Source organism: Mesocricetus auratus, unplaced genomic scaffold (genome assembly GCF_017639785.1).
Source record: "Mesocricetus auratus isolate SY011 unplaced genomic scaffold, BCM_Maur_2.0 Super-Scaffold_100037, whole genome shotgun sequence".
Classification (NCBI taxonomy): Eukaryota; Metazoa; Chordata; class Mammalia; order Rodentia; family Cricetidae; genus Mesocricetus; species Mesocricetus auratus.
The window spans coordinates 1,969,374-1,992,570 of NW_024429215.1; the positions used below are offsets into that span (position 1 = coordinate 1,969,374).

The following is a 23,197-nucleotide window of genomic DNA, read 5'->3' on the forward strand; positions in this document are numbered from 1 at the left end:
CTGGAATCCCTAAATATGAGGCTTTGGACTCAGCAATTTTAATCAAAAAACTCAGGATAAGAAAGTCAGACCCCGGGGTGCAGCGTCCTCCCGGATGCAGCTCTGGTCTAGGCTGCAGCAAGCGTGTGTGGAGTCTGTGCAGAGCGGGTCCAGGGCAGCCTGACAGCTGCAGCCCTGGGGAGACCGAGTGGGAGGGGCGGGGCCGTGGGGCGGGGACACGAAACCGGAAGCAGACGTTGAAGGCGGTTGTTTACCATTGGTCACGTGCGGAGGAAGTGCGTGGGAGGGGCTAGAGGCGTGACCTGAGGGGAGGGGCTTTGCCGAGGCCGGGTTAGCTGAGCAAGGGATCCTCAGCCCGCGGGTGCCCGTTACCCGTTTTCTGCTGTTGCCCCGGGTCCCGCACGGTGGGAACCGCGCTGCAGACCCGGGTGCGGGGGACACGGCGGGCGCCGCGGGGACCTGGAGACTCCGGAGCCGCAGTGTCCGCGCGGGGCGGCCTGGGAAAGTCAGCGTCAGCAGCAGCGCAGTGGCGGGAACCGCAGCCCGGCGGCCCTGGAACCTCCCAGGTCAGAGGAGCCGCGGGGCTGGGACCCGGGAGGGAGGGGACGGGGTGCGAGCGGTTTCTCTGCTGCTCATCGGGAAGCCGGCTCCAAGTTCTGCTGCGGGTGTCTTTCCCTCTCGCGTACATTTAGGTCGTATGAACTGGACTATTACTGATTTTTTCTTTTTCATGTAGGGATACTATAGTAGGAGATTTGAATTTATTTGTTGATATTTACAGACGCATTTCTGTGTGCGGTGGTGGCTAGTAAAGAGCTCTTGAAATTTACATTCACTACCCTGTTAAACCACTTACCTGGTCAAGAGGGTGGAGTGTGGACCTGTGAAATTGCATCCCCAGAGAGCTTTTAGATACTTGTTATGAAAGGAATGATTGCAGGTTTGACAAATTCAGATATATATGTGTGTGTGTGTGTGTGCATGTGTGTATATAGTATATATTTGTATATATTTTCGAGGTCCATAGTTATGGCTGTAAAAATTAACATTTAAAAGTAAACTTTTACCTCTAATTAATTTTTCATCTGCAGTATATGATATACAACATTCTGAAAAGCGTCCTTGCCAGGCCCAGTGGCACAGGCGGTGAATACCAGCCCTCTGGAAGCAGAGGCAGGTGGATCTCAGTAAGTTTGAGGCCAGCCTTGTTTACATAGTGAATTCCAGGACATAACATAGCTACAGGTGTCACCCTGTCTCAAAAACCGAAAACAAACATAAACTGAAACGTGTCTTCTCGTTCTGAATTTTCAATGTTGCACCTAGCGTCTGGAAAGTGCAGCATGCTGTTTGAGGCACTCAGATCACAGTGTTTTCAGGTAGAAAATTAAAAAAAAATTATAAGCCAAGTGGCGGTGGCACATACCCTTAGTCCCAGCACTAGGGAGGCAGAGGTAGGTGGATCTCTTGATTGCAATGCCAGCCTGGTCTCCAGAACAACTTCAACCCTGTCTTGAAAATAACCAAAATAGAAGGAAGAAAAAGCATTGCAGTATAGGACAATATTAAAAGACACTTAGTAATTATAGTCACTCATGTACATCAGAAAAAATGTCGGCAATTGTCTTTTTCTTCCTTCGATCAAGAGAAGTACTTTTTCCATAGACATAAAACCAAACTGGTTTTTTTGGTTTATTGTTTCTGCTTTCTCTGTTCTTGCTTTGCTGTATCTGGCAATCCAAGAACAGAACTACAAGAACTCACCTCGTAGACCATGCTGGACTGGAACTAACAAGAGTCAGAATCCCACCCACCGCTGTCACCCAACTTCTAGGATTCAAGGTGTGCACCAACAGGATGATTCAATGGAGGTGTTTATTTTGTGGTCTGTTGACAGTGGTATGACTGTGGTCGGCTCCCAGGAGGAGGAGCAATGCCTGGACCCTCCTCTGAGGGCTTTGTACAGAGACTGGATGTTGCAGAGTTGCAGCAGTCTGGTTTATGTGGGTTAGAATAGTTTGCCTGCAGTAATCTCCCTTGCTCCTCCTCAGTCCTTCCTTCCTTCCTTCCTTCCTTCCTTCCTTCCTTCCTTCCTTCCTTCCTTCCTTCCTCCCTTCCTCCCTTCCTCCCTTCCTCCCTTCCTCCCTTCCTTTCTCCCTCCCACCCTCCCTCCTTCCTTCCCTCCCTCCCTCCCTCCTTCTTGTTTGTTTTTCGAGACACAGTTTCTCTGTATTGTTTTGGAGGCTGTCCTGGAACTCACTCTGTAGACCAGTCTGGCTTCAGAACTCAAGAGAGATCCGCCTGGCTCTGCCTCCCAAGTGCTGGGATTAAAGGCATGAGCCACCAATGCCTAGTCCCTCAGGGTTTCTTGACAAACTAATCTGCAAGTGTGAATGAGTTTCACAGAATAAAGCGAGGAACAAAGAAAATCTTCATGAAATATTCTCTCTCCTTCCTGTGTATCCCTTTGAGAGATGTAAGGCTTCCATCAGTTTTGGTCCATGATTAATTCAGAACCTTATTAGTATGATATCCCCATTTCTATCCCCGAGTTTTGACTGAGGTGTGATTGCAATTGTGATTCAAGTTACACTAAACTGAAGATGCTTTCTAGTTGTTTTCAGTATTCTGACACTGCAGGACAATTGGGGAATCACTGGTGTAACCCTGTGTTTTGTTTTCTCTTTATCTACTTTACGCAGTGCGGTGTGAGAAATCCTCTAAAGAGTCTCTTTCTCATGTGCAGGGCTCATTGGTCACCCAGACCTGCTCACCTGTGGAGCTCAACAAAGGGGCCTGGAAGATGGAGGAGGAAGAGACAGTGACTAAGGATCCAGGTGTGGTGGAGGGCATTGAACTTGGGAAAGGGAATCAAGTGAGTGTGAAAGCGGAACAGGAAATCCGTTTTGCTGTATTGCGAGGGTGGCGGTCCTTCTTTATGCTGTGAATATGTTTCTCTTACTGGTTGATGAGCAATGCTGATTGGCCAGTAGCCAGGCAGGAAGTATAGGCGGTGCTACCTGACTAGGAGAATTCTTGGAAGAGGAAAGGCAGGGAAGTAGTTGCCAGAGTGAGGCGCCAGGTAGCTAGAGGTTTGGCCATCACCAGTTAGGCAAGACTACGTGGAGATACACAGATTAATAGAAATGGGTTAATAATTAAGAGAGAGCTAGCCAGCTAATAAGAAGCCTGAACCATCAGCCAAACAGCTTATAATTAATATTAGCCTCTGTGTGTTCATTTGGGAATAAACAGCCTCAGAACTGGGCGGGGCAGAAACCTCCATCTACAATATTCTGTCTCAATAGAAATGACTCTGGAGACTTCAACTGAGATAGAGCTCCTTTGGGTTATCCTATTGGAGGTAGGAGAAGAGGTTCTAAGGAAGAATTGACACTAGGAGACAGATAAAGTTTTATTTGACTATGCATGTGAGTGATGCTTATTGTGATGTGAGTGATTCTTACTGATTTACGTCACTGATTATGTCATCTTAGCATATTAATTGGTTTTGATGCCCATGCTTTTAATGTCTTATAAAATATCAAAATTATGACCTCTAGGTTTGCTTATTGTTTTCAGAATTTTGAAGCCTTTGGTATCCTAGCATGTTCTCTTCCTTTTCATGTTAATGTCTCCATCCCTGAAAATAATGCCAACAGGGTATATATTTTATTTTTAAATTTAAATTAGAAACAAGGTTGCTTCACATGTCAGTACCTGGTCCCTCTCCCTTTCCCTCCCCTCCTCCCGTGCCCTCCCACCAACCCCTCCAATATCCCCTCATTTCCCCAGGGAGGGTGAGGCCCTCCTTGGGGGTGTCCATAGTCTGTCATTTCATCCAGGGCAGGGTCTGGACCCTCCCCCAAGAGTTCAGGGTGAGAGTGCATCTCTCATTGTTGGATGGGAGCCCAAAGTCCATTTGTATACCCGGGATAAATACTGATCTACTACCCAAGGCTCAATAGATTACCTAGGCCTCCTCACTGACACCCACATTCAGGGGGTCTTGATCAGTCCCATGCTGGATTCCCAGGCATCAGTCTGGGATTCAAGAGCTAACCCTTGTCAGGTCAGCTGTTTCTGGGGTTTAAACCAGCCCAGTCTTAACCCCTTTGCTCATCAGTCCTCCCTCTCTGTCACTGGATTTCTTGAGTTCAGCTCAGTGCTTAGCTGTGGGAGTCTGCCTCTGCTTCCATCAGCCATTGATTGAATGAAGGTTCTGTTTCCCAGACTCTCTGGCCATGGGATTGTAGGCTGGCACTCCCCAGGTCTATGTCTAAAATCCATATATGAGAGAGTACATGCCATGTTTCTCTTTTTGTGACTGGGTCACCTCACTCAGGATGGTTTCTTCTAGTGCCATCCATTTGCCTGGAAATCTCAGGATTCCATTGTTCTTTTTCTGCTGAAAAGTACTCCATTGTGTAAATATACCACATTTTCTCTATCCACTCTTCAGTTGAGGGGCAAAATAGGTTGCTTCCAAGTTCTGGCTATTACAAATAATGCTGCTATGAACATAGTGGAACAGACATCCTTGTTGTATGAGTGGGCATCTTTTGGATATATGCCTAAGAATGGAGTTGCTGGATCTTGTGGTAGGTTTATTCCCATTTTTCTGAGGAATCTCCATACTGATTTCCAAAGTGGCTGTACGAGTTGGCACTCCCACCAGCAGTGGAGGAGTGTTCCCTTTTCACCACATCCTCTCCAGCATAAATTGTCATTGGTGTTTTTGATTTTAGCCATTCTGACATGAGTGAGATGGTATCTCAGAGTTGTTTTGATTTGTATTTCCCAGATGGCTGGGGGTGTTAAGCACTTTCTCAAGTGCCTCTCAGGCATTTTAGACTCCTCTTTTGAGAATTCTCTATTTAGTTCTGTAGCCCACTTTTTAATTGGATCCTTTGGTGTTTTGGAGACTTGCTTCTGGAGTTCTTTGTAAATTTTGGAGGTCAGCCCTCTGTCAGATGTGGGGTTAGTGAATATCTTTTCCCATTCTGTGGGCTGCCTTTTTGTCTTGCTGACTGTGTCCTTTGCCTTACAGAAGCTTCTCAGTTTCAGGAGGTCCCATTTATTAATTATCTACCTCACTGTCTGTGCTACTGGGGTTATGTTCAGAAAGCTGTCTCTTGTACCAGTTTGTTTAAGGGTACCACCCACTTTCTCTTCTAAGAGGTTCAGTGTGGCTGGATTTATGTTGAGGTCTTTGATCCATTTGGACTTAAGTTTTGTGCATGGCGATAAACATGGATCTATCCACATTCTTCTACATGCCAGCCTCCAGTTATGCCAGCACCATTTGTTGAAGATGCTTTCTTTATTGCATTGTATATTTTTAGCTTCTTTGTCAAAGATCAGATGTTCATACATATATGGGTTAATATTAGGGTTTTCAATCGATTCCATTGGTATACCTGTCTATGCCAACAGGGTTTTGATAAGAATCAGGAAGTATGTATACAGACTGTTAAATTTTATCTGTAGTATCTTCTCATGGCTGTCTCCTAAATATAAAAATAGAGCCTACTCTATGTTTTCAGGATGAACATTTGGTATTGGATAACCATACGATGCACTCTTCTCTGGGGAAGAGTATTTCTGCAGCTCTCAGGATTCCTTGGTGTTTTGACTAGGGTTGAGGCCTAGTGAGCTTCTGTGTTAGCGTGATTCTTGGTGTTGCCCTTGTTGAGCTCATGTTTAGTCAGCCATGTTTGTAAGATTTCATGCACGTAGCTTCTCTGACATTGCTAGGAGACACAATCTCTCAGCAAGCATCCTGTTCCTCTGGCTCCTACACTATTCCTGCCCCTCTTTCTCAGTGATCCCTGAGCTGAGGTGAAGGAGTTGTGGTGTTTGTGTGTCAGTGGGGACGGAGCATCACAAGTCTACATCTTGACTGTGCTTTTTGGTGATAATCTCCATGTGTTGCATAAGGAAGTTTGATAGATGAGGGATGAGGACTACTACATTTATCTGTGGGAATAAGGAAAATATTTAGAATGCAGTTAGCGATTATGCCTATTTAGTAAAGTAGTGATTGTAGGTTCTCCTACAGGATCCATGCCTTTGCTAGCCCTGGGGAAACTGACTAGGTTTCCAGTACCAGGCATGCTCTCCATCTTGTTGAGAGGGTCTTAATCCAATTAGAAGCTGTTGTTTACCACCAAGGTGTGTGTGCCACTCTTGGACCCTTAAGGATGTCACTCAGTGCATATCATTGTTGTGGTTCATAGGTGTCATGGGACTGTTGGCTGTTTCCTTCCTTTGGAAGCTTCATGTTGCCTTCTGGGAAGAATCTTTAAGGTCAGTTCCAGCTCTCATCCTCTGGGTCCTATGTTTGAAGTACCTGGCTTCTTCAGTAGTAGGGAATCACCTTCTACATCTGGGAGGCAAGCATGGACAACAGCAATAGCCTGTTATGTTTGGGGAGAATCTTCCACAGCTGTGACCTGCCTTGTGTGGGTGGTTTGGTTAGAAAATGTCTTGTGGGAGCATTATCAGCCTAGATGGGAAGTTGTTTGTTTGTTTGTTTGTTTGTTTTTTTCTTGAAACAGCAGTCACTGCAGCTAAGAGCTTCCTATGAAAGAGATCGTGCAATGTCTGTCTTTCTAGGCTGGAAAGATGGCTTAGAGGTTAAGAGCACTGGCTGCTTTTCAAAGAGGTCCTGAGTTCAATTCCTGGCAACCACATGGTGGCTCGAAGGGTCTTATCTTTCTTAGTTTGGATTACTCCATTCAATATAATCCTTTCAGGGCCTTCCTTTTACCTCAAAACTCATGATTTCAGTTTTTTTTAATCCCTGAGAAAAATCCATGGGTTCTGTGTATTGCATTTCCATTATCCAGTTTTCAGTGGAAGGACATTTAAGTCATTTCCCTTTTGTAGCTATTGTGAGTAGAGCAGCAATGAACATGGCTGACCAAGTATCTGTGGAGTAGGATATTGAGTCTTTTGAGAATATGACAAGGAGTGGTACAGCTGGGTCATGTGCTATATTTCTTTAACTTTTTCAGGATTTTCCATATTGATTTTCAGAGTGGCTAGATTTCTGTTTTTTTTATTTCGTATTTTTTTGGTGGGGGTGTTATTGCTGGTTGAAATACTCATAGTATTCTTTTTGTGATCGTTAGTGTTTCGCTGTCTTTCCCATGGATGATTACTTCCTAGTTCTCCTGCATTTATCTATTCTTCACTTGAAACTTGTTATGTACAACGTTGTCGTCATCGTGGAAAATTCATCTAATTCTCCTGTGTGTATTTTGCCTCTAATTTATCATCTGCAATGCTGCTTTAGTGAAATGAACTGTGTTACTTTGTGACTGCCTTAAATACACTTATGTCTACATCAGTTTGGAGATAGAAATTTTTTTGTGCAACAATATTGTTGATGGTAGTTTTCTCTTCAAGCTTTAAATGTCTTTCCATGCTCTCCTAGATTTGGGATCATTGTCGGGACACCTGATCGTGCTCTCTTGCTTGGGTCTTTTCATATGGTTTGACATTGTTCTCTAACAGCTTTCATTACTAACTTTTGCTTTTTGACTCCTTAATATAAAAGGGAAGCAAGCCATCTATTCCTTGTTCCTGAAAGAGAAACTCAAAGAAGAGAAACAGAAAGAAATGGCTGATTCTCCAATTAATCTGTTCCAGGTCAGTGATCATGTTCCTTTATTTTTTGGTCGAAATGTTATAGTTGAGACATTGGGAGCCTCTAATTTTCTGCTTCTGAGTTTTTTAAAGTTTATTATGAAAAATATTGCAAACAAAAAGTCATACATTGAAATTTGCCGGACCCAAATACTGTACAACTCAATACATTTTTATACAGTTAGAATAGTCACTGGGAACAGAATCTCTGGAGCCTCACAAGGGATTTTATAGTTTCAGTATCCAATATAGTTTGATCTGTTTATCATTAGAAATCAAAAAATCTGAGCTGGGCGTTGGTGGCACACGTCTTTAATCCCAGCACTCGGGAGGCAGAGACTGGCAGATCTCTGTAAGTTCGAGACCAGCCTGGACTACCAAGCGAGTTCCAGGACAGCCTCCAAAGACACAGAGAAATCCTGTCTCGGAAAAAAAAAAAAAAAGAAAAGAAATAAAATGCACTTAGCTTTATATCTTTTCATAACTGATTTTGATTACATGCCCTCTAAATCTTACATCAATACTTATATTTAACCTTTCTTGTTCTTTTTTCTCCATGTTCTACTGTACCCACATGTATGTTGTATCCCATATACAAATATTAATCAGTAGATTCTTCATATGAGGGAAAACATGATTTCTTCCTGCTGATAGTGTAGAACCTCACATTATGACTCCATCCATTTTGCTGCAAATTTTAATACACTTTTCAGCTGAATAGTATTCCATTTTGTATGTATATCATTCTCATTGTCAATTCATCTTTGGATAGATTATTCGGTTGATTATAATGCTTTGTTATTATGCATACAACCACGGGGTGTAAATATCTCTATAGTGGGTGTGGAGTTCTCTGAGTATATGCTCAGGACTGAAAGACCTGGGCCTTATGTTAGTTCTATCTTTAGTTTGCTAGTACTCTTCAAACTGATTTCATTTGAGTGTGTTAATGTGCACCACCCTCCCATCCGCACCAACAATGAATAAGACTTGGCTTTGAGAAATACATCTTCTCTAAAAGAAAAAGGAAACCAACCCAAGGGTTGAATTGTTCTTTACCTAAGTTCAGTGTGTTGTGAGGAAGGTGACATCACACGAAAGAGATAGCATCTAAAGTCCTTCAGACTGGCTTTACAAGGTAACATATGAAGTTGCTCAAGCTGGGTCATAGCTGGAGCCGTGTCCATTGTTTCAACATTTTCAACAGTTTTGTGGTGCAGCTTAAGCTAACTGCTTTCCCTCGGCCTTAGTGATCCGCCTCCTTGCCCTTGCTTGCCCAGAAACAAAATGTATGTAAAAGAACGATGTTCTCTGCAGATGGAGTACATTTCTCTCCAGAGCAGAAGTGCCAGGCTGTCAGATAATAAACCCTTGAGACGTTACTGCTGTCCATTCTCTCATTGGGCTTGGGCTTGGTTTTCAGTTCATTACACTTTCCTCATCCTCTCCAACATTTGCTGTGACATTAGTTGATGACAGCCTCTCCTGGAGTAAGCAGCATTTCAAAGTAGTTTTTGTACCCATTTCTCTCCTGGCAGTTTAGGGATCCTTGGGCGTTTGTGTTTCTGTCTTTGAAAAAGTGTCTGTTCAGTTGTTTCCTGTTTGTTGATTGGCAGTTTTGTTTCCATGTTATTTCTGTAATTTTTGGTAAATTCTAGGTATGAGCACCGATCCAAAGCATCACCGGAACAGATTCTCTCCCACTCGGTGGGATATCTTTGTGTTCTGCTGATTGTTTCCATTGATAAACAGAAACTCTTCATTTTCATGTAGTCCCATCTGTTGATACATGAGGTTAGTTCCTGTGCTGCTGTTGGTGTTCTTTCTAATCCAGAACTCACAACATCCTTATGGGTATTCCCTAGGTTTTCTAGGTTTCTGGGTGTATGGTTTTAAATAAGGTTTTTGGTCCACTTTGATTGGATTTTTGTGTAGTGTGAAAGACTAAGCATCTAATTCTCCTGCTGGATCCAGTTGTGCTAGCACCATTTGTTGAAAAGTCCATATTTTTCTAATGTATTTTCCCCCCTTTGGCAAATATTAAGTGGGAATGGATTAATGGTTTTCTTTCTGGATTGTCTATGTTATTCTGTTATCCTCCTGTCTATGTTTATTCCCATACCAATCTGTCTCTGTCACTATGGCTATACAATATAATTCTGTAATTCCCTATCTCATAGCACTTATCTCTATTCTGCTCTCCCCAGACTTTTTTTGGGTAGGTGGTATCCCACATGTAACTTTGAAAATATTTCCATTTTGACACATGACCAAAAAAAAAATGTTGATGCCCAATTGATGTGGAGGATGGGCTTATTGTGTTGCTGAGTCAGGGCTCATATGCCATGTAGGCTCTATTTGTGGAATTTGCCCCATTTCCTTGAATCATGGTTGTAAAAATGCATGTTGAAACACATGGACTGGTTGGAATCACTTAGGAATATGTGGAATTAAAAGAGACATATCTTCGGTTTCATTAATACTTGGTTTCTAATACTAAAGATTTAAGCACAGTATAAAGTGCTGAACATGACAAGTGTATGTACGAATTGTTGTTCTTGTGTGTATATTCTAATCTACTTGTATTGCTCTTTGGTGCTTAATATCACAGCAGTGATACTGCGTTCTTTTGTTTGTTTGTTGATACTTCATATCTGTTTGTCTGAGAAGAATTCCTGTTCACATCACCCACCTGGTTAGGATGCTCAGTGGTAACTTCCTGAACAGGAGAGATCAGCTGTTTGTTTTGTTTTGTTTATCATTTGTCTTTTTTGTCCCCTACTTGGAGGATCTCATTGTGCAGACCTTTTTTTCTGGCTGGGACTCATTCATTATGTGACATTATGTGAAATGCAGCAGTAGTCGTGTCTTGGGGTATTGACTGATTGATGTGCAGAAGCCATCACCTTTGATGCAGAAAGAGCGTTCCTCATGATGGCTTTGCTCTAGTCAGTTTCTATGAGAGTCATGGCTCTACTCTCCCACCCTGAAGCTGCAGTGTTTTAAAAGTGGAGACTTGGGAAATGAACTCTGAGCTGCAGGTTTGCATTTCTATCCGTGACTCATGGCCCAGACAGAATATGTCACGACATCTTTGTATTTTCAAAGAAATAAAAGAAGAATCACTGTACCAGCTGCTTTTGTGTATCAATTTGACATAAGCTAGAGTCATCAGAGAGGAAGGAACCTCAACTGATGCCTTCTTGAAATCCAGCTGTAAGGCATTTTGTCATTTAGTGGCCCAGCCCATGGTGGATGGTGCCATCCCTGGGCTTGTGATCCTGGCTTCTATAAGAAGGTGGGCTGAGCGGGCCAGGGGAAGCTAGCCAGTAAGCAGCACCGCTCCGTGGCCTCCGTATCACTTTCTATCTCTGGGATCCTGCCCTGTTGGAGTTTTTGTCCTGACTTGCTTCAGTGGTGAATAGCAATGCTGAAAGGGAAGCCAAATAAACCCTTTCCTCCTGGACTTGCTTTTTGGTCATGGTGTTTGATCACAGCAACAGGAACCCTAACTAAGACAAATTGGTACCAACATAGTGGGATACTGCTATCAACAGACCTGACCATGTTTTGGGAAGAATTGTAGAAGAACATGGGAACTTTAGACTAGAAGAACCATTGGGTGTTAAGAGCTCTGTGGGATATTCTTTAGGTGCTTGGAAGATAAGAATACTTAGAGCAATGCCGAGCATGGAGGCCTGATTTGTGGAGTTTCGCAGGGAAGTTTAAAGAATCTATCAGGGTCTTGATTGTTATTTTGAATTAAGATCCCGTGGTTCTGGTTAGCTGGGGCTGAAGAATCAGCTGTGATTAACAAGATACCAGAACTACTAAAGCAAAAGTTTGCTTTTGTTGGGATACTTGGTGCTGATTGGCTAAGAAATTAGTGGTGGTTAAGAAGAGACCAGCATCACCAAGGTGAAATCTTCTGGGAAGTATTTCATGAGAGCATGGAGAAACTGTGTTCCAGAGGCAGTCAAGATTGTACCTCATGCTGACAGCCGGACTTGGTATCATGTAAGCATCATGCAGATGATATTGGTTTTGGAGGCATGAAGGGGCCATAGAGAGCAGCTGAGACTTGGCACTAAGAGAGTTCAGGAAAGGCCTTTGATGAAGGTGCAGTTGAAGGCCCAGGACTGAAGGGGTCACGCAACGAAGCTGAGGCTTGGTACCGTGAGGAGAGCTTATGAGAGGCTATTGGTGAAAGTGCATCCCAGTTGCAGCAAGGGACCACAGCACTTGGGCGATGCCAGTATGGGGCGACTGACCACCGAGTAGAGTGACGGCAGTGGAGTGTATCCAGTGGGCACCTAGAAGAGAGACTGTGTGTGTTTCAGAGGGCAGAGCTAGAGAGGTGAACAAGTCATGTGGAGGACTCCAGAAGATCATGACTGGATCCCAGATAATGGATGGTTGGAATTTTGTTTTGCTGTGATTGACTGTTCCCTAATTTTTCTCTCTTGAAATAAGAAAGTACTTTATTGGAGCCCACAGCTGAGAGACTTGAATTTTAAAAGACGTCAGATTTTTAAAGAAAGTGCCTGTTTTTAAGGAACTCAAATTTTAATGTGTTTAAATTTGTAAAGGCTGTGTGACTTTAAAGTTATTTAAGATCATGGAGATTAATAAATGAAGGGCTGTGGCTTACTAGTGATGTATTTGTATGTTATAGTTGACAAGGGGTCAGTTGTACTATATAGTTTTGTGTGTCAACTTGACACAAGCAAGAAGAAGGGGCCTCAACTGAGGAAATGACTTCTTGACATTCAGCTGTAGAGTATTTGCTCATTTAGTGATCAGTGTGGGAGGGCCCAGTCCATGGTAGATGGTGCCATCCCTGGACTTGTGACCCTGGGTTCTATAAGAAGGTGGGCTGATCGGGCCAGGGGAGCTAGCCAGTGAAGCAGCACCCCTCCACGACCTCTGCATCACCTCCTGCCTCCAGGATCCTGCCCTGACTTGCTTCAGTGGTGAATAGCACTGCTGAAGTGGAAGCCAAATAAACCTTTCCTCTTCGACTTGCTTTTTGGTCATGGTGTTTCATTATGGCAACAGGAACCCTAACTAAGACAATCATAAACACCACTAACCTATAATGCTATTAGACAATACAGCATAAGAACTAAAAAGAACACACTGAGAGCTACAAAACTCAGACACAGTAGCGCACATTTTCTCTTGAGCCATTGTTTGAGCTGTATCGTATTTGCAAAGCACTGAAAAGTTGCTATAGTTCTCACAGGATTTAATATTCATTTGCTGACAGGAAGTGTTTGTCACTTTTGAATGTACCCACAATGTACTATACTTATATGTGCATGCTGAGCTGTAACTTAAATATTAATATGTTTTTGGACTTCCATCAAGCTTTTTTTTTATAATTTTGCAAGTAAGATTGTCAAAACTTCTGAAATTATTTGTCTAAGTCAGCTTCTGCATATTTTTAAGAAAATTTTGGAGTATATCATATGTGGCTGATGCTACTTTTTCTGCCTGCTTGGTAGTAGCCTAATATGCTCATAAAATTAATTCCATAGACTACTTGATTAATTTTATATATTAAAGTTAAAATTGACAGTATATAGTATTGTTATGTTCCTTTTTATTATAGTAAAAAAGAAACCCAGCCTTTATCTAGTTAATCATAAATTTTGCCTCCCCTATCTAGCCCTTTGTTCTTTAATGGTGTGACATTGGACCTAGAATCTAAACATATGAACTGAGCGTGTTACAGTGGAATCATTTAAGGCCCACTAACAGGATAATTTTAGCATGTCCTTCAGGCACAACATCTAAAAGCGTATTTCCTCCTTATAAATTATCCTTCTGAGACATGTCCTCTGCGATCCTGTGCAACATAACACAGCATCCATAAGAGACTGATAGCCATGTCCTATTGAGGAAATCCTGGAAGATTGTTCTACCTTTTATTAATGTTAAATCTATGCACAATGATAACAAGACAGAAGGAGAAATCTGGGTCATATCACCAGCTACTCTGCTGATCCCACTGGGGAACCAGCTTTCTGGCACTGCAGTAACCTTGTTACAAAACAGCAAAGGGGAAACTCCAAGCTGTAGCTCCGCCAGCTCCCACACCATCCAAGAGAGAGCAGGACCCTTGCCTTCAGTTCTTTCCAGTCACATAACCCCAAAGAAGACCACACCCATAGGGCCAAGCTACCCCAATACAATTGGCTGTCGGATAAAATTCCACATTTCCCCCTTTTTAGTCTAAAACAAAAAGATTCTAATCCTAATATAATAAAAACAATTTACAATAAAACCATATACATCTTAGGTGTCCAGACTGTCAGTAAAAGACAAGTTTTATAGAGATTACTTCAATAGTTGTCTTTTCATAAAGAATCTAAGTTTGTACCTAATATGTCCTTACCTAAGATTTATGAGGATTGTAACTGTGACTATCTAGTCTTCAGCCTTATCAAAGACCTGAGAAGAAAACAATGTTACCCGAGCAAGCAGGAAGTGAAAGCAAGCAACTTCCAAAAAATTATGAGAAATCACAGAAGCAGTTGGCTGCCGGGACAGTCACCCAAGGTTCTTCTGTAACACTGGGGCATCCAACTTTGACTTACAGGCCTCAAATATCTGACAGACCATTTTCAAAAGCAGAAAAATTTGAAGGACTGTCATACCCTGTCTCAGCAAAGTTTGACAATCACTTTTCCTTGTGCCCTGCTTGTACGGATTATACAGCATACATACTGTCAGCAGTTGAGGCAAGAGCAGTTTTTTTGCCTGATTGGCCAGTTTGCCAAGGGGGGGAAACACCACTCCATATCAGGTGTCTTTGGTGCCCATTCTCTCAGGGGTAGGTCAGTGCTCCCAGAAGCACTTGTCTTACGTCAAAAGAATTCTGAGTTATTAAAACATTAAATGCTATATTCTGTAGGTCTTTGAAGTGATTGCAGATTACCTACCTATTTGAAATATATCTCTCTGCACCTAGAAGACCCAATATGACTAAGTGTGACAAACATGGTGACTATTAACCCGTAATTCTTATTAACCTATATATCTTAAAGTCTAGAGCAAAAATAAACAAGCTGTAGAAGACCTCATGCGAAAATAGAAGCAGATACACAGTATAAGAACAATAACCTCGAGATTGTGACAGTATACAAAAATACCTTAACCAATGGTAGAAATTTATTGCAGGGGGCTGGAGATATGGCTCGGAGGTTAAGAGCACTGACTGCTCTTCTAGGGGTCCTGAGTTCAATTCCCAGCAACCACATGGTGGCTCACAACCATCTACAATTCAATCTGGTGTCCTCGTCAGGCATGTAGGCAGAACACAGTATATGTAATAAATAAATAAATCTTTTTAAAAAAGAAATTTAATGCAATATGACAAAAATAACCTTAATTTGCAAAAATATCCTAAATAGAAGCAAACATACATACATACAATAAAAGTAATCTTAACATTTATGTAAATAAAAAACATTTATGTAAATATACAAAAGTATTTTAAGCAGAAGTAGGAATATATATACAATATAACAAAAATAATTGTGAACTTGTATCAATACACAAGAATCCATACCAATGTAAATTATTTAAAACTGATAGTTGCTTTGTTAGTTTACAAGTAGATTTTATAATCTACCTTATTATTATCCTATCATGTTTAACCCCTGGTTTTTATTCCAAATGAGATCACTGACTCTAATCTCTATTGTTCTGCCCACAACCCTGTAACATCTTATTACCAACCCCCTACAGATGACAATTATTTATAACCCTGAGGAAAACCAAAGTCATCCACCCCACTTGTTAAGGAAAGGGGGCATTGTGTTCTACTTCCTGATATCTGAGGGGTGACAGTATCTCTATGGGACCCTGTAAAAGTAAAACATTATGTCTCATGAGGACTAGCTGCAGCATTTGGCCAGGGTCTGAATAATGGGTAAAGCTTATCTGAAGTTGTGGCTAGAGTGATATAAGTGGTGGACCATCTCAACTAGCCATCTTGGAATTGTCCTGAGCACTTTGTAGTCCAAAGCCAATCTCTAAGTGGTGTTTATCGGCTCAATAGCATTATTGTGTTGTAGTCATTGTGGGCACCAGATATTGTAGGAATCCTGGAGATTGTTTTACCTTTTATTAATATCAAATCTGCACAACGATCACAAGACGGAAGGAGGTATCTGGGTCGCATCACCACCTGCTACGTTGATCCCTCTGGGGACCCAGCTCTCTGACACTGCACTGTAATCTCATTACCAAAGGGGAAGGGGAACCTCCAAGCCATAGCTCTACCAGCTCCCACACTGTCTTAAGAGAGTGTGTGTGACCCTTACCTTCAGTTACTATCCAGTCACATACCCCCAGAGAAGACCACACCTATCGAGTCAATTGGCTGTTGGATCAAATTCCCACAACAGTGTCCAGACCTTAAATGTGTGTTGCTTCATGCATATTGTTGTGAGACTGTTGTGTTACCCTGTTTTAACAAAGTTAGAAAACCCATTATAGGATATGACTATATTGAAAGTCATCTTTTTGAGTAATTGTCTTCACTCATCTAATTCCCTGGTTTCCTTAAGTCTCCTAATATCCAGGAAAGCACTCTGCTGGTAGAAACACAAACTGTACTTTGTGTTTCAGGGTCTGCTGACATTCAGGGATATAGCAGTGGACTTCTCCCAGGAGGAGTGGGAATGCCTGGACTCTGCTCAGAGGGCTTTGTACATTGATGTGATGTCTGAGAATTACAACAACCTGATCTATGTAGGTAAGAACATTTTGCTTGGAGAATTCCTAACTCTGGCCTTGTACTGACTTTATAGGTTCTGAACTCTCTGTTAGGCTGCCTTGGAAACAACAGGAGACTAGGGAGTTCTTACTAGTAGAAAAGATCTTTATCTTTTTTTTTTTTTTTTTTGTCTCTTCATTTTATAGGTATTGTTCACCTTTCATTTTGGTTCCAAGATGCATTCAGAAACCCAGTAGCATATAATATTCCCACTCATGTCTTAAAGCTCCATGTCTGTCATTGCACTTGACATTATCTTAGTTGTGAGAAAATCAAAATATACAAACTGAAAATTCTCCCTAAATATTGCTGAAGATTCTGACAGGAAAAATATCATTGGGAAATCATTCCTATATGCCTCTACTGCGTGTTCTCTTCTTGTACTGAACACAGTACTATGTCTGACATCTGTATTCTTTCTAAAAATTCTAGCATGTGTCATGGGCTACATCACAGAAAACATGGGTTATTGTATGCAAGGTAGGCATGGCCAGCTGTCTGGAGCAAATGAGATTGCTGTAGAATGTGGAGAGGAGAGAGTGGACTAGTGAATGAGCAGGACAACAGGATGGCTTCAAGTGAAAGAATAAGAAAGAGCTGACAATGCTTTTGCAATATTCAATCCCACTTGAAAGGATTCCTGCTAGTTGAACTTAGTATAGTATCCTGGCCCGGGGATGCATCCTGCCCGTTGTAATTGTTAGATGTGTTTTATTGCACCTCAATTATAGTGACTTAATACGAGTACAAAATAGTTTTGTTTTACTATGCTGACAACAGATTGGAATGATTTCACAAAATTCTAAGTCTAATGTGAGTCCATGAAGTAGGGTTATTCTGTAATTGCCTTCCTTGCATGAATATCAATGGTGAATAGAAATAAACACTGGCTTCCCATGATGGCCCTGCATCAAATGATCTAGAGCAGTGGTTCTCAACCTTGGTAATGTTACAACCCTTTAGTAGAGTTCCTCTTGTTTTGGTGACTCCCAATTATAAAATGGTTTTTGTTGCTAGTTCTTGACTATAGCATTGCTACTAAGTGATGCCTCATTTCATAAGACCATCAGATATAATGTGTTTTCAGACAGTCATGATCCACAGGTTGAGAGCTGCTGATCTAGAGCCTCTATTGTCTGGCAGAATACTGGCTTTGCATCCATTACTTTTGAAGAATCTAGTGCGCTTTTTAGAAAAAAATAAAGTAAAACCTTTGATGCTTTTCAAGAAGCCTTTAATCTTAAAAGGAATTGGATATTCTGAACTATAATCTTCATGGCTGTACATTAGTAAGTAAACACTGTGAACGGGGGATTAGATTAAACTCTGCTTCATCAATTTCTGAGAAAAAATATTTTCAAATAGACATATATTGTAAATATAATCAGTCTGTAAACTCCATTCCAAAGCTAACGACTAATTCTTCAATTATCTGTTTCAACTTCCTTGAAAGCTATCACTCTTTTTGTGAGAATCCATAAATTAGTGATGGAAAAAGTTGACTGCAGTGAGCTCTAGTCTAAATAGTTGCTGGTGGCTTATCTTAAGAGAGAACTTAGGGAGACTGTTGTAATTTAAGAAAAGCAGCATTGCGAGATAAAGATGCCATGAGACAGGATTCATGCAGAGATTTTTTTATTATGGTAAAGGATCATAAAAACGGGAGAGGGGAAATTGGTCTCCAGAGACAGGATAAGCAGGAGATGGGGGGAAGGAGAGAGAGAGAGCAGAACAGACAGGGAGAGAGAAATAGAGAAGGATGGGAGGTGGCCAGGACCCTTTTAAAAGGGAGCATAGTGAATATGCACAGGTGGGTCTCTTAGTGGCTGCAGCTGAGGGCACATCCTGTCAGAACCCCAGTACAGATGCCTGAATACTAACAACAGTCATGTATCAAATGTTTAATCTTGGAAAAAGCCCTACTAATCTAAAATGTACTCATTTTCAGAGAACTATTACAAATATGATCCTGTCCATCACCATGTGAAGACTGAAAAGGAGTCTTGTCAGTGTGATGAGCTTGACAAAGTGCTTCATGACCCCTCCACATGGGCACTTCATAGAACAAGTGAAACTCCAGAAAACACTAATAACTACACATGCAGTGGTCACAGGGATGCCTCTGTTGACTCACCAAACCCAGACAGACATGAAAGCATTCACACTGGAGAAGAACCTTGCCAATCTAAAGATTGTGAGAAATCTTTACATTTGTGTTCCAACATTACTCAAGATCAGAGAGTCTACACTGCAGAGAAAGAGCACAGACAGGGAGAATATGATAACTATTTTGTGTCTACAAACAATCTTGTGCAACAACCAATCCACATTGGAGAGAAACCACACCAATGTGAAAAATGTGGGAAATACTTCAGTACTGCCTCAAGCCTCACTGAACATCAGAGAATTCATACTGGAGAGAAACCTTATAAATGTGAGAACTGTGACAAATGCTTTACTGTGAAGTCAACTCTTACAAAGCATCAAAGAATTCATACTGGAGAGAAACCCTACAAGTGCAACGTTTGTGACAAATCCTTCACCCAGTACTCAAGTCTGAAAACACATCAAAGACTCCATACTGGAGAGAAGCCTTACAAATGCAGTGAGTGTGACAGATCCTTTACCCACTATTCGTCATTTAGAAGACATCAGAAAACTCATTCTCTAGAGGAATTGTACAAATGCAAAGAATGTGGTAAGTCCTTTCTTGAAGTATCACATCTTAAAAGGCATTACAGAATCCATACTGGAGAGAAGCCTTACAAATGTGAGGTATGTGACAAATACTTTAATATGTCATCAAATCTTAGAAATCATCAGAAAATTCATACTGGAGAGAAACTCTACAAATGTGGAGAATGTGACAAATCCTTTAGCCTTGACTCGTATCTTAGAATACATCAGAGAATTCATACCGGGGAGAGACCTTACAGATGCAGAGATTGTGGAAAGTCATTTCTTCAGTTGTCAGCACTTAAACGCCATCAGAAAATTCATACTAGAGAGAAACTTTACAGAGATAGGAAATGTGACAAATCCTTTCCTGAGGACTCACATCTTAGAACACATCAGAGAGTTCATTCTGGGGAGAAAATTTACAGATGTAAAGAATGTGACAAGTCTTTTACTGAGTGCTCAACTCTTAGACAACATCAGAAAATGCATACTGGAGAGAGACCTTACAAATGTATGGAATGTGACAAGTCCTTTACCCTTAACTCATATCTTAGAACACATCAAAAAGTTCATACTGGAGAAAGACCATACAAATGCAAAGAATGTGACATGTCCTTTATCCGAATATTTAATCTTAAAAGACATCAGAAAATTCATAGTGGTGAGAAAAAATACCATTGCAAATAATATGATATAGCTTTTTTTTTTTCTTTGAGACAGGGTTTCTCTGTATTTTGGAGGCTGTCCTGGAACTCGCTCTGTAGACCAGCCTGGCCTCGAACTCACAGAGATCCGCCTGCCTCTGCCTTTTGAGTGCTGGGATTAAAGGTATGCACCACCAACGCCCAGCTAATACCATATAGCTTTTAGCTTTAACTGCAGGTCTCTGCTTAGAAATCACAACAATAGAAACAAAGATAAGGAACTTGTGAATGCCTTAAATGTTAAATTTCACAGAATTTATATGAAAATAACATCAGCAAAAGTAACTAGGAAAGGTTTTTGGAGGGTGTGTTTCTATGATTGCACTGTATGTGAGTATTTCTGTGCACTGGAGAGGCCAAAAATGCTTATCAGATTTCCCTAAATCTGGATTAACAGAAAATTGTGTGCTGGTATGCATGTTTGGAATTGAACCCAGGTCCTCTGGAAGAGTAGACATTGCTCTTAGCCACTAAGCCATATATCTCCAGCGCCTTGGAAAAGCTGTAATGAAAACATTTATCCTGTTCAACATGTAATGATTCATAGTAATGATGAGCGAGGTGGCAGGAGCCTTTAATATAATCCCTCAGGAGGCAAAGCCAGGAAGATCTCCTTGAGTCAGAGGTCATCCTGGTCTACATAAGTGAGTTGCTAGCAATAAGCAACAACAAAATATGAGGACAAAATGTTGTAACATAAAAAATGTGACAAAAAACACTAATTTTGATGTGCATCACAAAATATATAGTTCTGAGAAACTATATAAAGGTATATCATATATAATCTCTATGTGTGTCTATTCTTTGGAAATTGCCCCTCTGAAATACATTCAATTTGATAAATTCTTTCCCCAGTGCTGAAATTGCCCACATAATAGTAAATTCATCATGAAAGAAAACACAAGAAAATGCTCTCCTAAAGTCTCATCTTGTTTTGACCTTCAGAACCTCCCTACTAGAGTCAAACCTTGCTGTTTTGGGTATTCTCTAGGTGAGGCTGCTTGGACATGGGTTTAAGCCCAAAGAAAGTCTTTGTTAACTTTACTAGGTGTTTGAGATCCCATTGTAGCAACTAACCTTTCTCTGGGTTGACCTACTCCATTTAACAAAAACAGTTTTAGCCAGATACAGAACTATAGAAGCTAAAGGCAAGGTTTGTACATTTTGAGACTTTTGAAGAACTATGAGAACTTTGAGGCTGGGCCTTTAACTTTTGACAGGTGGTGGTGTCTTTATGTGCTGAGTTTTACAGCCTGAATGGTACTTCCCTAATGGAGTCAGTTACATTAAGGTCTTGGGTCTTCCTCAGGACGGGGCCCTGTGACACTAATAGCAAGAAGGTGAGAAACTGTAAAAGCAATAGCCTATGCTAACATGAACATGCTTATGTACAGCTTCCAAAAAAAAGAGGCTACGGTTGTGTTGCTGCATGTCTTTAATCCCAGGAGTCTGGAAGCAAAGGCAGATTGAATTTTGAGTTTGAGGCCAGCCTGGTCAAAGAAACCCCAAGGACATATGGAAACTCATTTTAAAATACTAAAGAAAAATACTCTAAAACAGATACCTCCATTTAGCAGTTACTGGACCCTCATGAGGTGAAAGGAGACTCATGGGACCCCCATCCCACCGATACCATTATGAATTGGTAATTGTTCCAATCTTACACAGTTGACTGTTCTTAGTATCTTTTGGACAGTTATGAGTCTGCCAACTTCAAAGGAGGCTTCTTTTAAGATTGAGTATTAAAAATTGATAATTACAGACATTAATATTTAGATCGGACATTAACAACTTGATAGTTAACAAAACATGAATATATTCTCCAAGCCATTTCTTTTAGCATGCTTTTATAGTACAGGACATGAATTCTCCTCTATGGAGCAAGCCTCAAATTCAGACAAGGGAAAGGTACACACTCTAGCTTGTAGGTTGGTAATGTAGGATGCAGGGTCCAGGGGCCAGTTAGACCATTAACATCTTTTCTTTGATATCACCTGTCACAGGACCTTGCAGTGTTGCAAATGTTAGCTAGCAGGGAAAATTTCTTGATAAGTTCAAGATTGCACTCTATCTTGCAGCCAACTGGTATAGCGTCTTCAACAACAAAATGGTCAAGCAAGAGCACAGGCAATGACATGTTTTGTTTGGGGTGCTTCTAGGGCCTTCTAGGCAGATACCCATTAACTGGTACAGAGAGTTCCATTTAATAGCCCTGGTGTCTGGCAGCAAGATTGCAGGATACCTCTGTTCAAAATTTTTAAAATTGTATTTCCTACTAATTTGGAAAACAGTGGGATTTCATAAGGCTTCTTCATACATCCTTTTGATTGACCATCCCACTCTTCCTCCTTTCTTCCTGTTCTATGTCCATCGCTGCCTATCTTGCATCTGAAGGGTTCAGAACTCACTGTGGGGGGTCAGATATGAGGGTACAGCATCCTCCTAGATCCTGTTCTGGTTGAGGCTTGGCAGCAATCATGGGTCCACACAGCCTGACAGCTAGAGTTGTGTGGAAGGGTGGAAGGGACCAGGATCAGTTGGGTGAAAGAAAGCTGGAACATCCTGTGGCAAAGGCCAGGGAAATTGGATAGAGGAGCCAAAACCAGTAGTATCAAGGGACCATTCCTTGACAGAGCTCAGGGACTGGCACGCTGGGGAATCATGGTACAGTCCTTGGAAAGTCAGCATCAGCAGCGCAGTGGCGGGAACCACAGCCTGGAGGCCCTGGAACCTCCCAGGTCAGAGTTGCTGCATGACTGGGACACAGGAAGGTGGGGACCAGGAGTGTGAGCAGTTTCTCTGCTCTTCATAAGGAAGCCAGCTGTGAAATTATTCTGTGGATGTCTTACTCTTGTCCATAAATTTTAGATCATATGAACTGTACTCAACATTATTTTTTTTTCAAAGATTCTCTGGTATTTGAATTTATTTGTTGATATTTGCAGACGTGATTCTTTCCCCTCTGGTGAAAAGGACAAAGCTCTGGAAATTTACATTCATCCACTTAGCAACCCCAGAAAACTTTTAGATATTAGTCATGAGAGGAATGCTTGCAGATTTTATTATATTTGAAAATGTACTTTTTTTTCAAGTATTACACCTTAGGGATGTCCAATAACAGTGTGGGGTTTGCAGTGAGGGGAAGGACTGGGACGATGTAGCTGAGACTATAGCTGGAGGATGGAAGCTGGAACATATGATCCTGACATATGGGGCCACAGCATCACAGATTTCAGCCCGGGATCCCTGCTGTGGCACCATACCACACAACTGTAGTTCAATTAGGCCATTTCACTTTCCTCACTTAGAAGTAGAAGCACGAAAGTGCCTCTGTTAGTGACTTTGACAAACATGACTTTTCAACACTGAGGAC

The 23,197-nt window shown here is 41.4% G+C and overlaps 1 protein-coding gene across 1 annotated transcript; it reads left to right on the forward strand.

Annotated features, from left to right (window-relative positions):
• Positions 1-334: 334 nt before the first annotated feature.
• On the forward strand, positions 335-20,608 carry LOC101822443 (zinc finger protein 54-like). The gene is made up of 5 exons (XM_013125705.3): positions 335-566; positions 2,747-2,837; positions 7,565-7,656; positions 16,294-16,420; positions 18,390-20,608. Exons 2-5 carry the CDS (start codon positions 2,804-2,806, stop codon positions 19,805-19,807), a joined length of 1,671 nt encoding a protein of 556 aa, XP_012981159.3. The 5' UTR covers positions 335-566; positions 2,747-2,803; the 3' UTR covers positions 19,808-20,608.
• Positions 20,609-23,197: the final 2,589 nt, after the last annotated feature.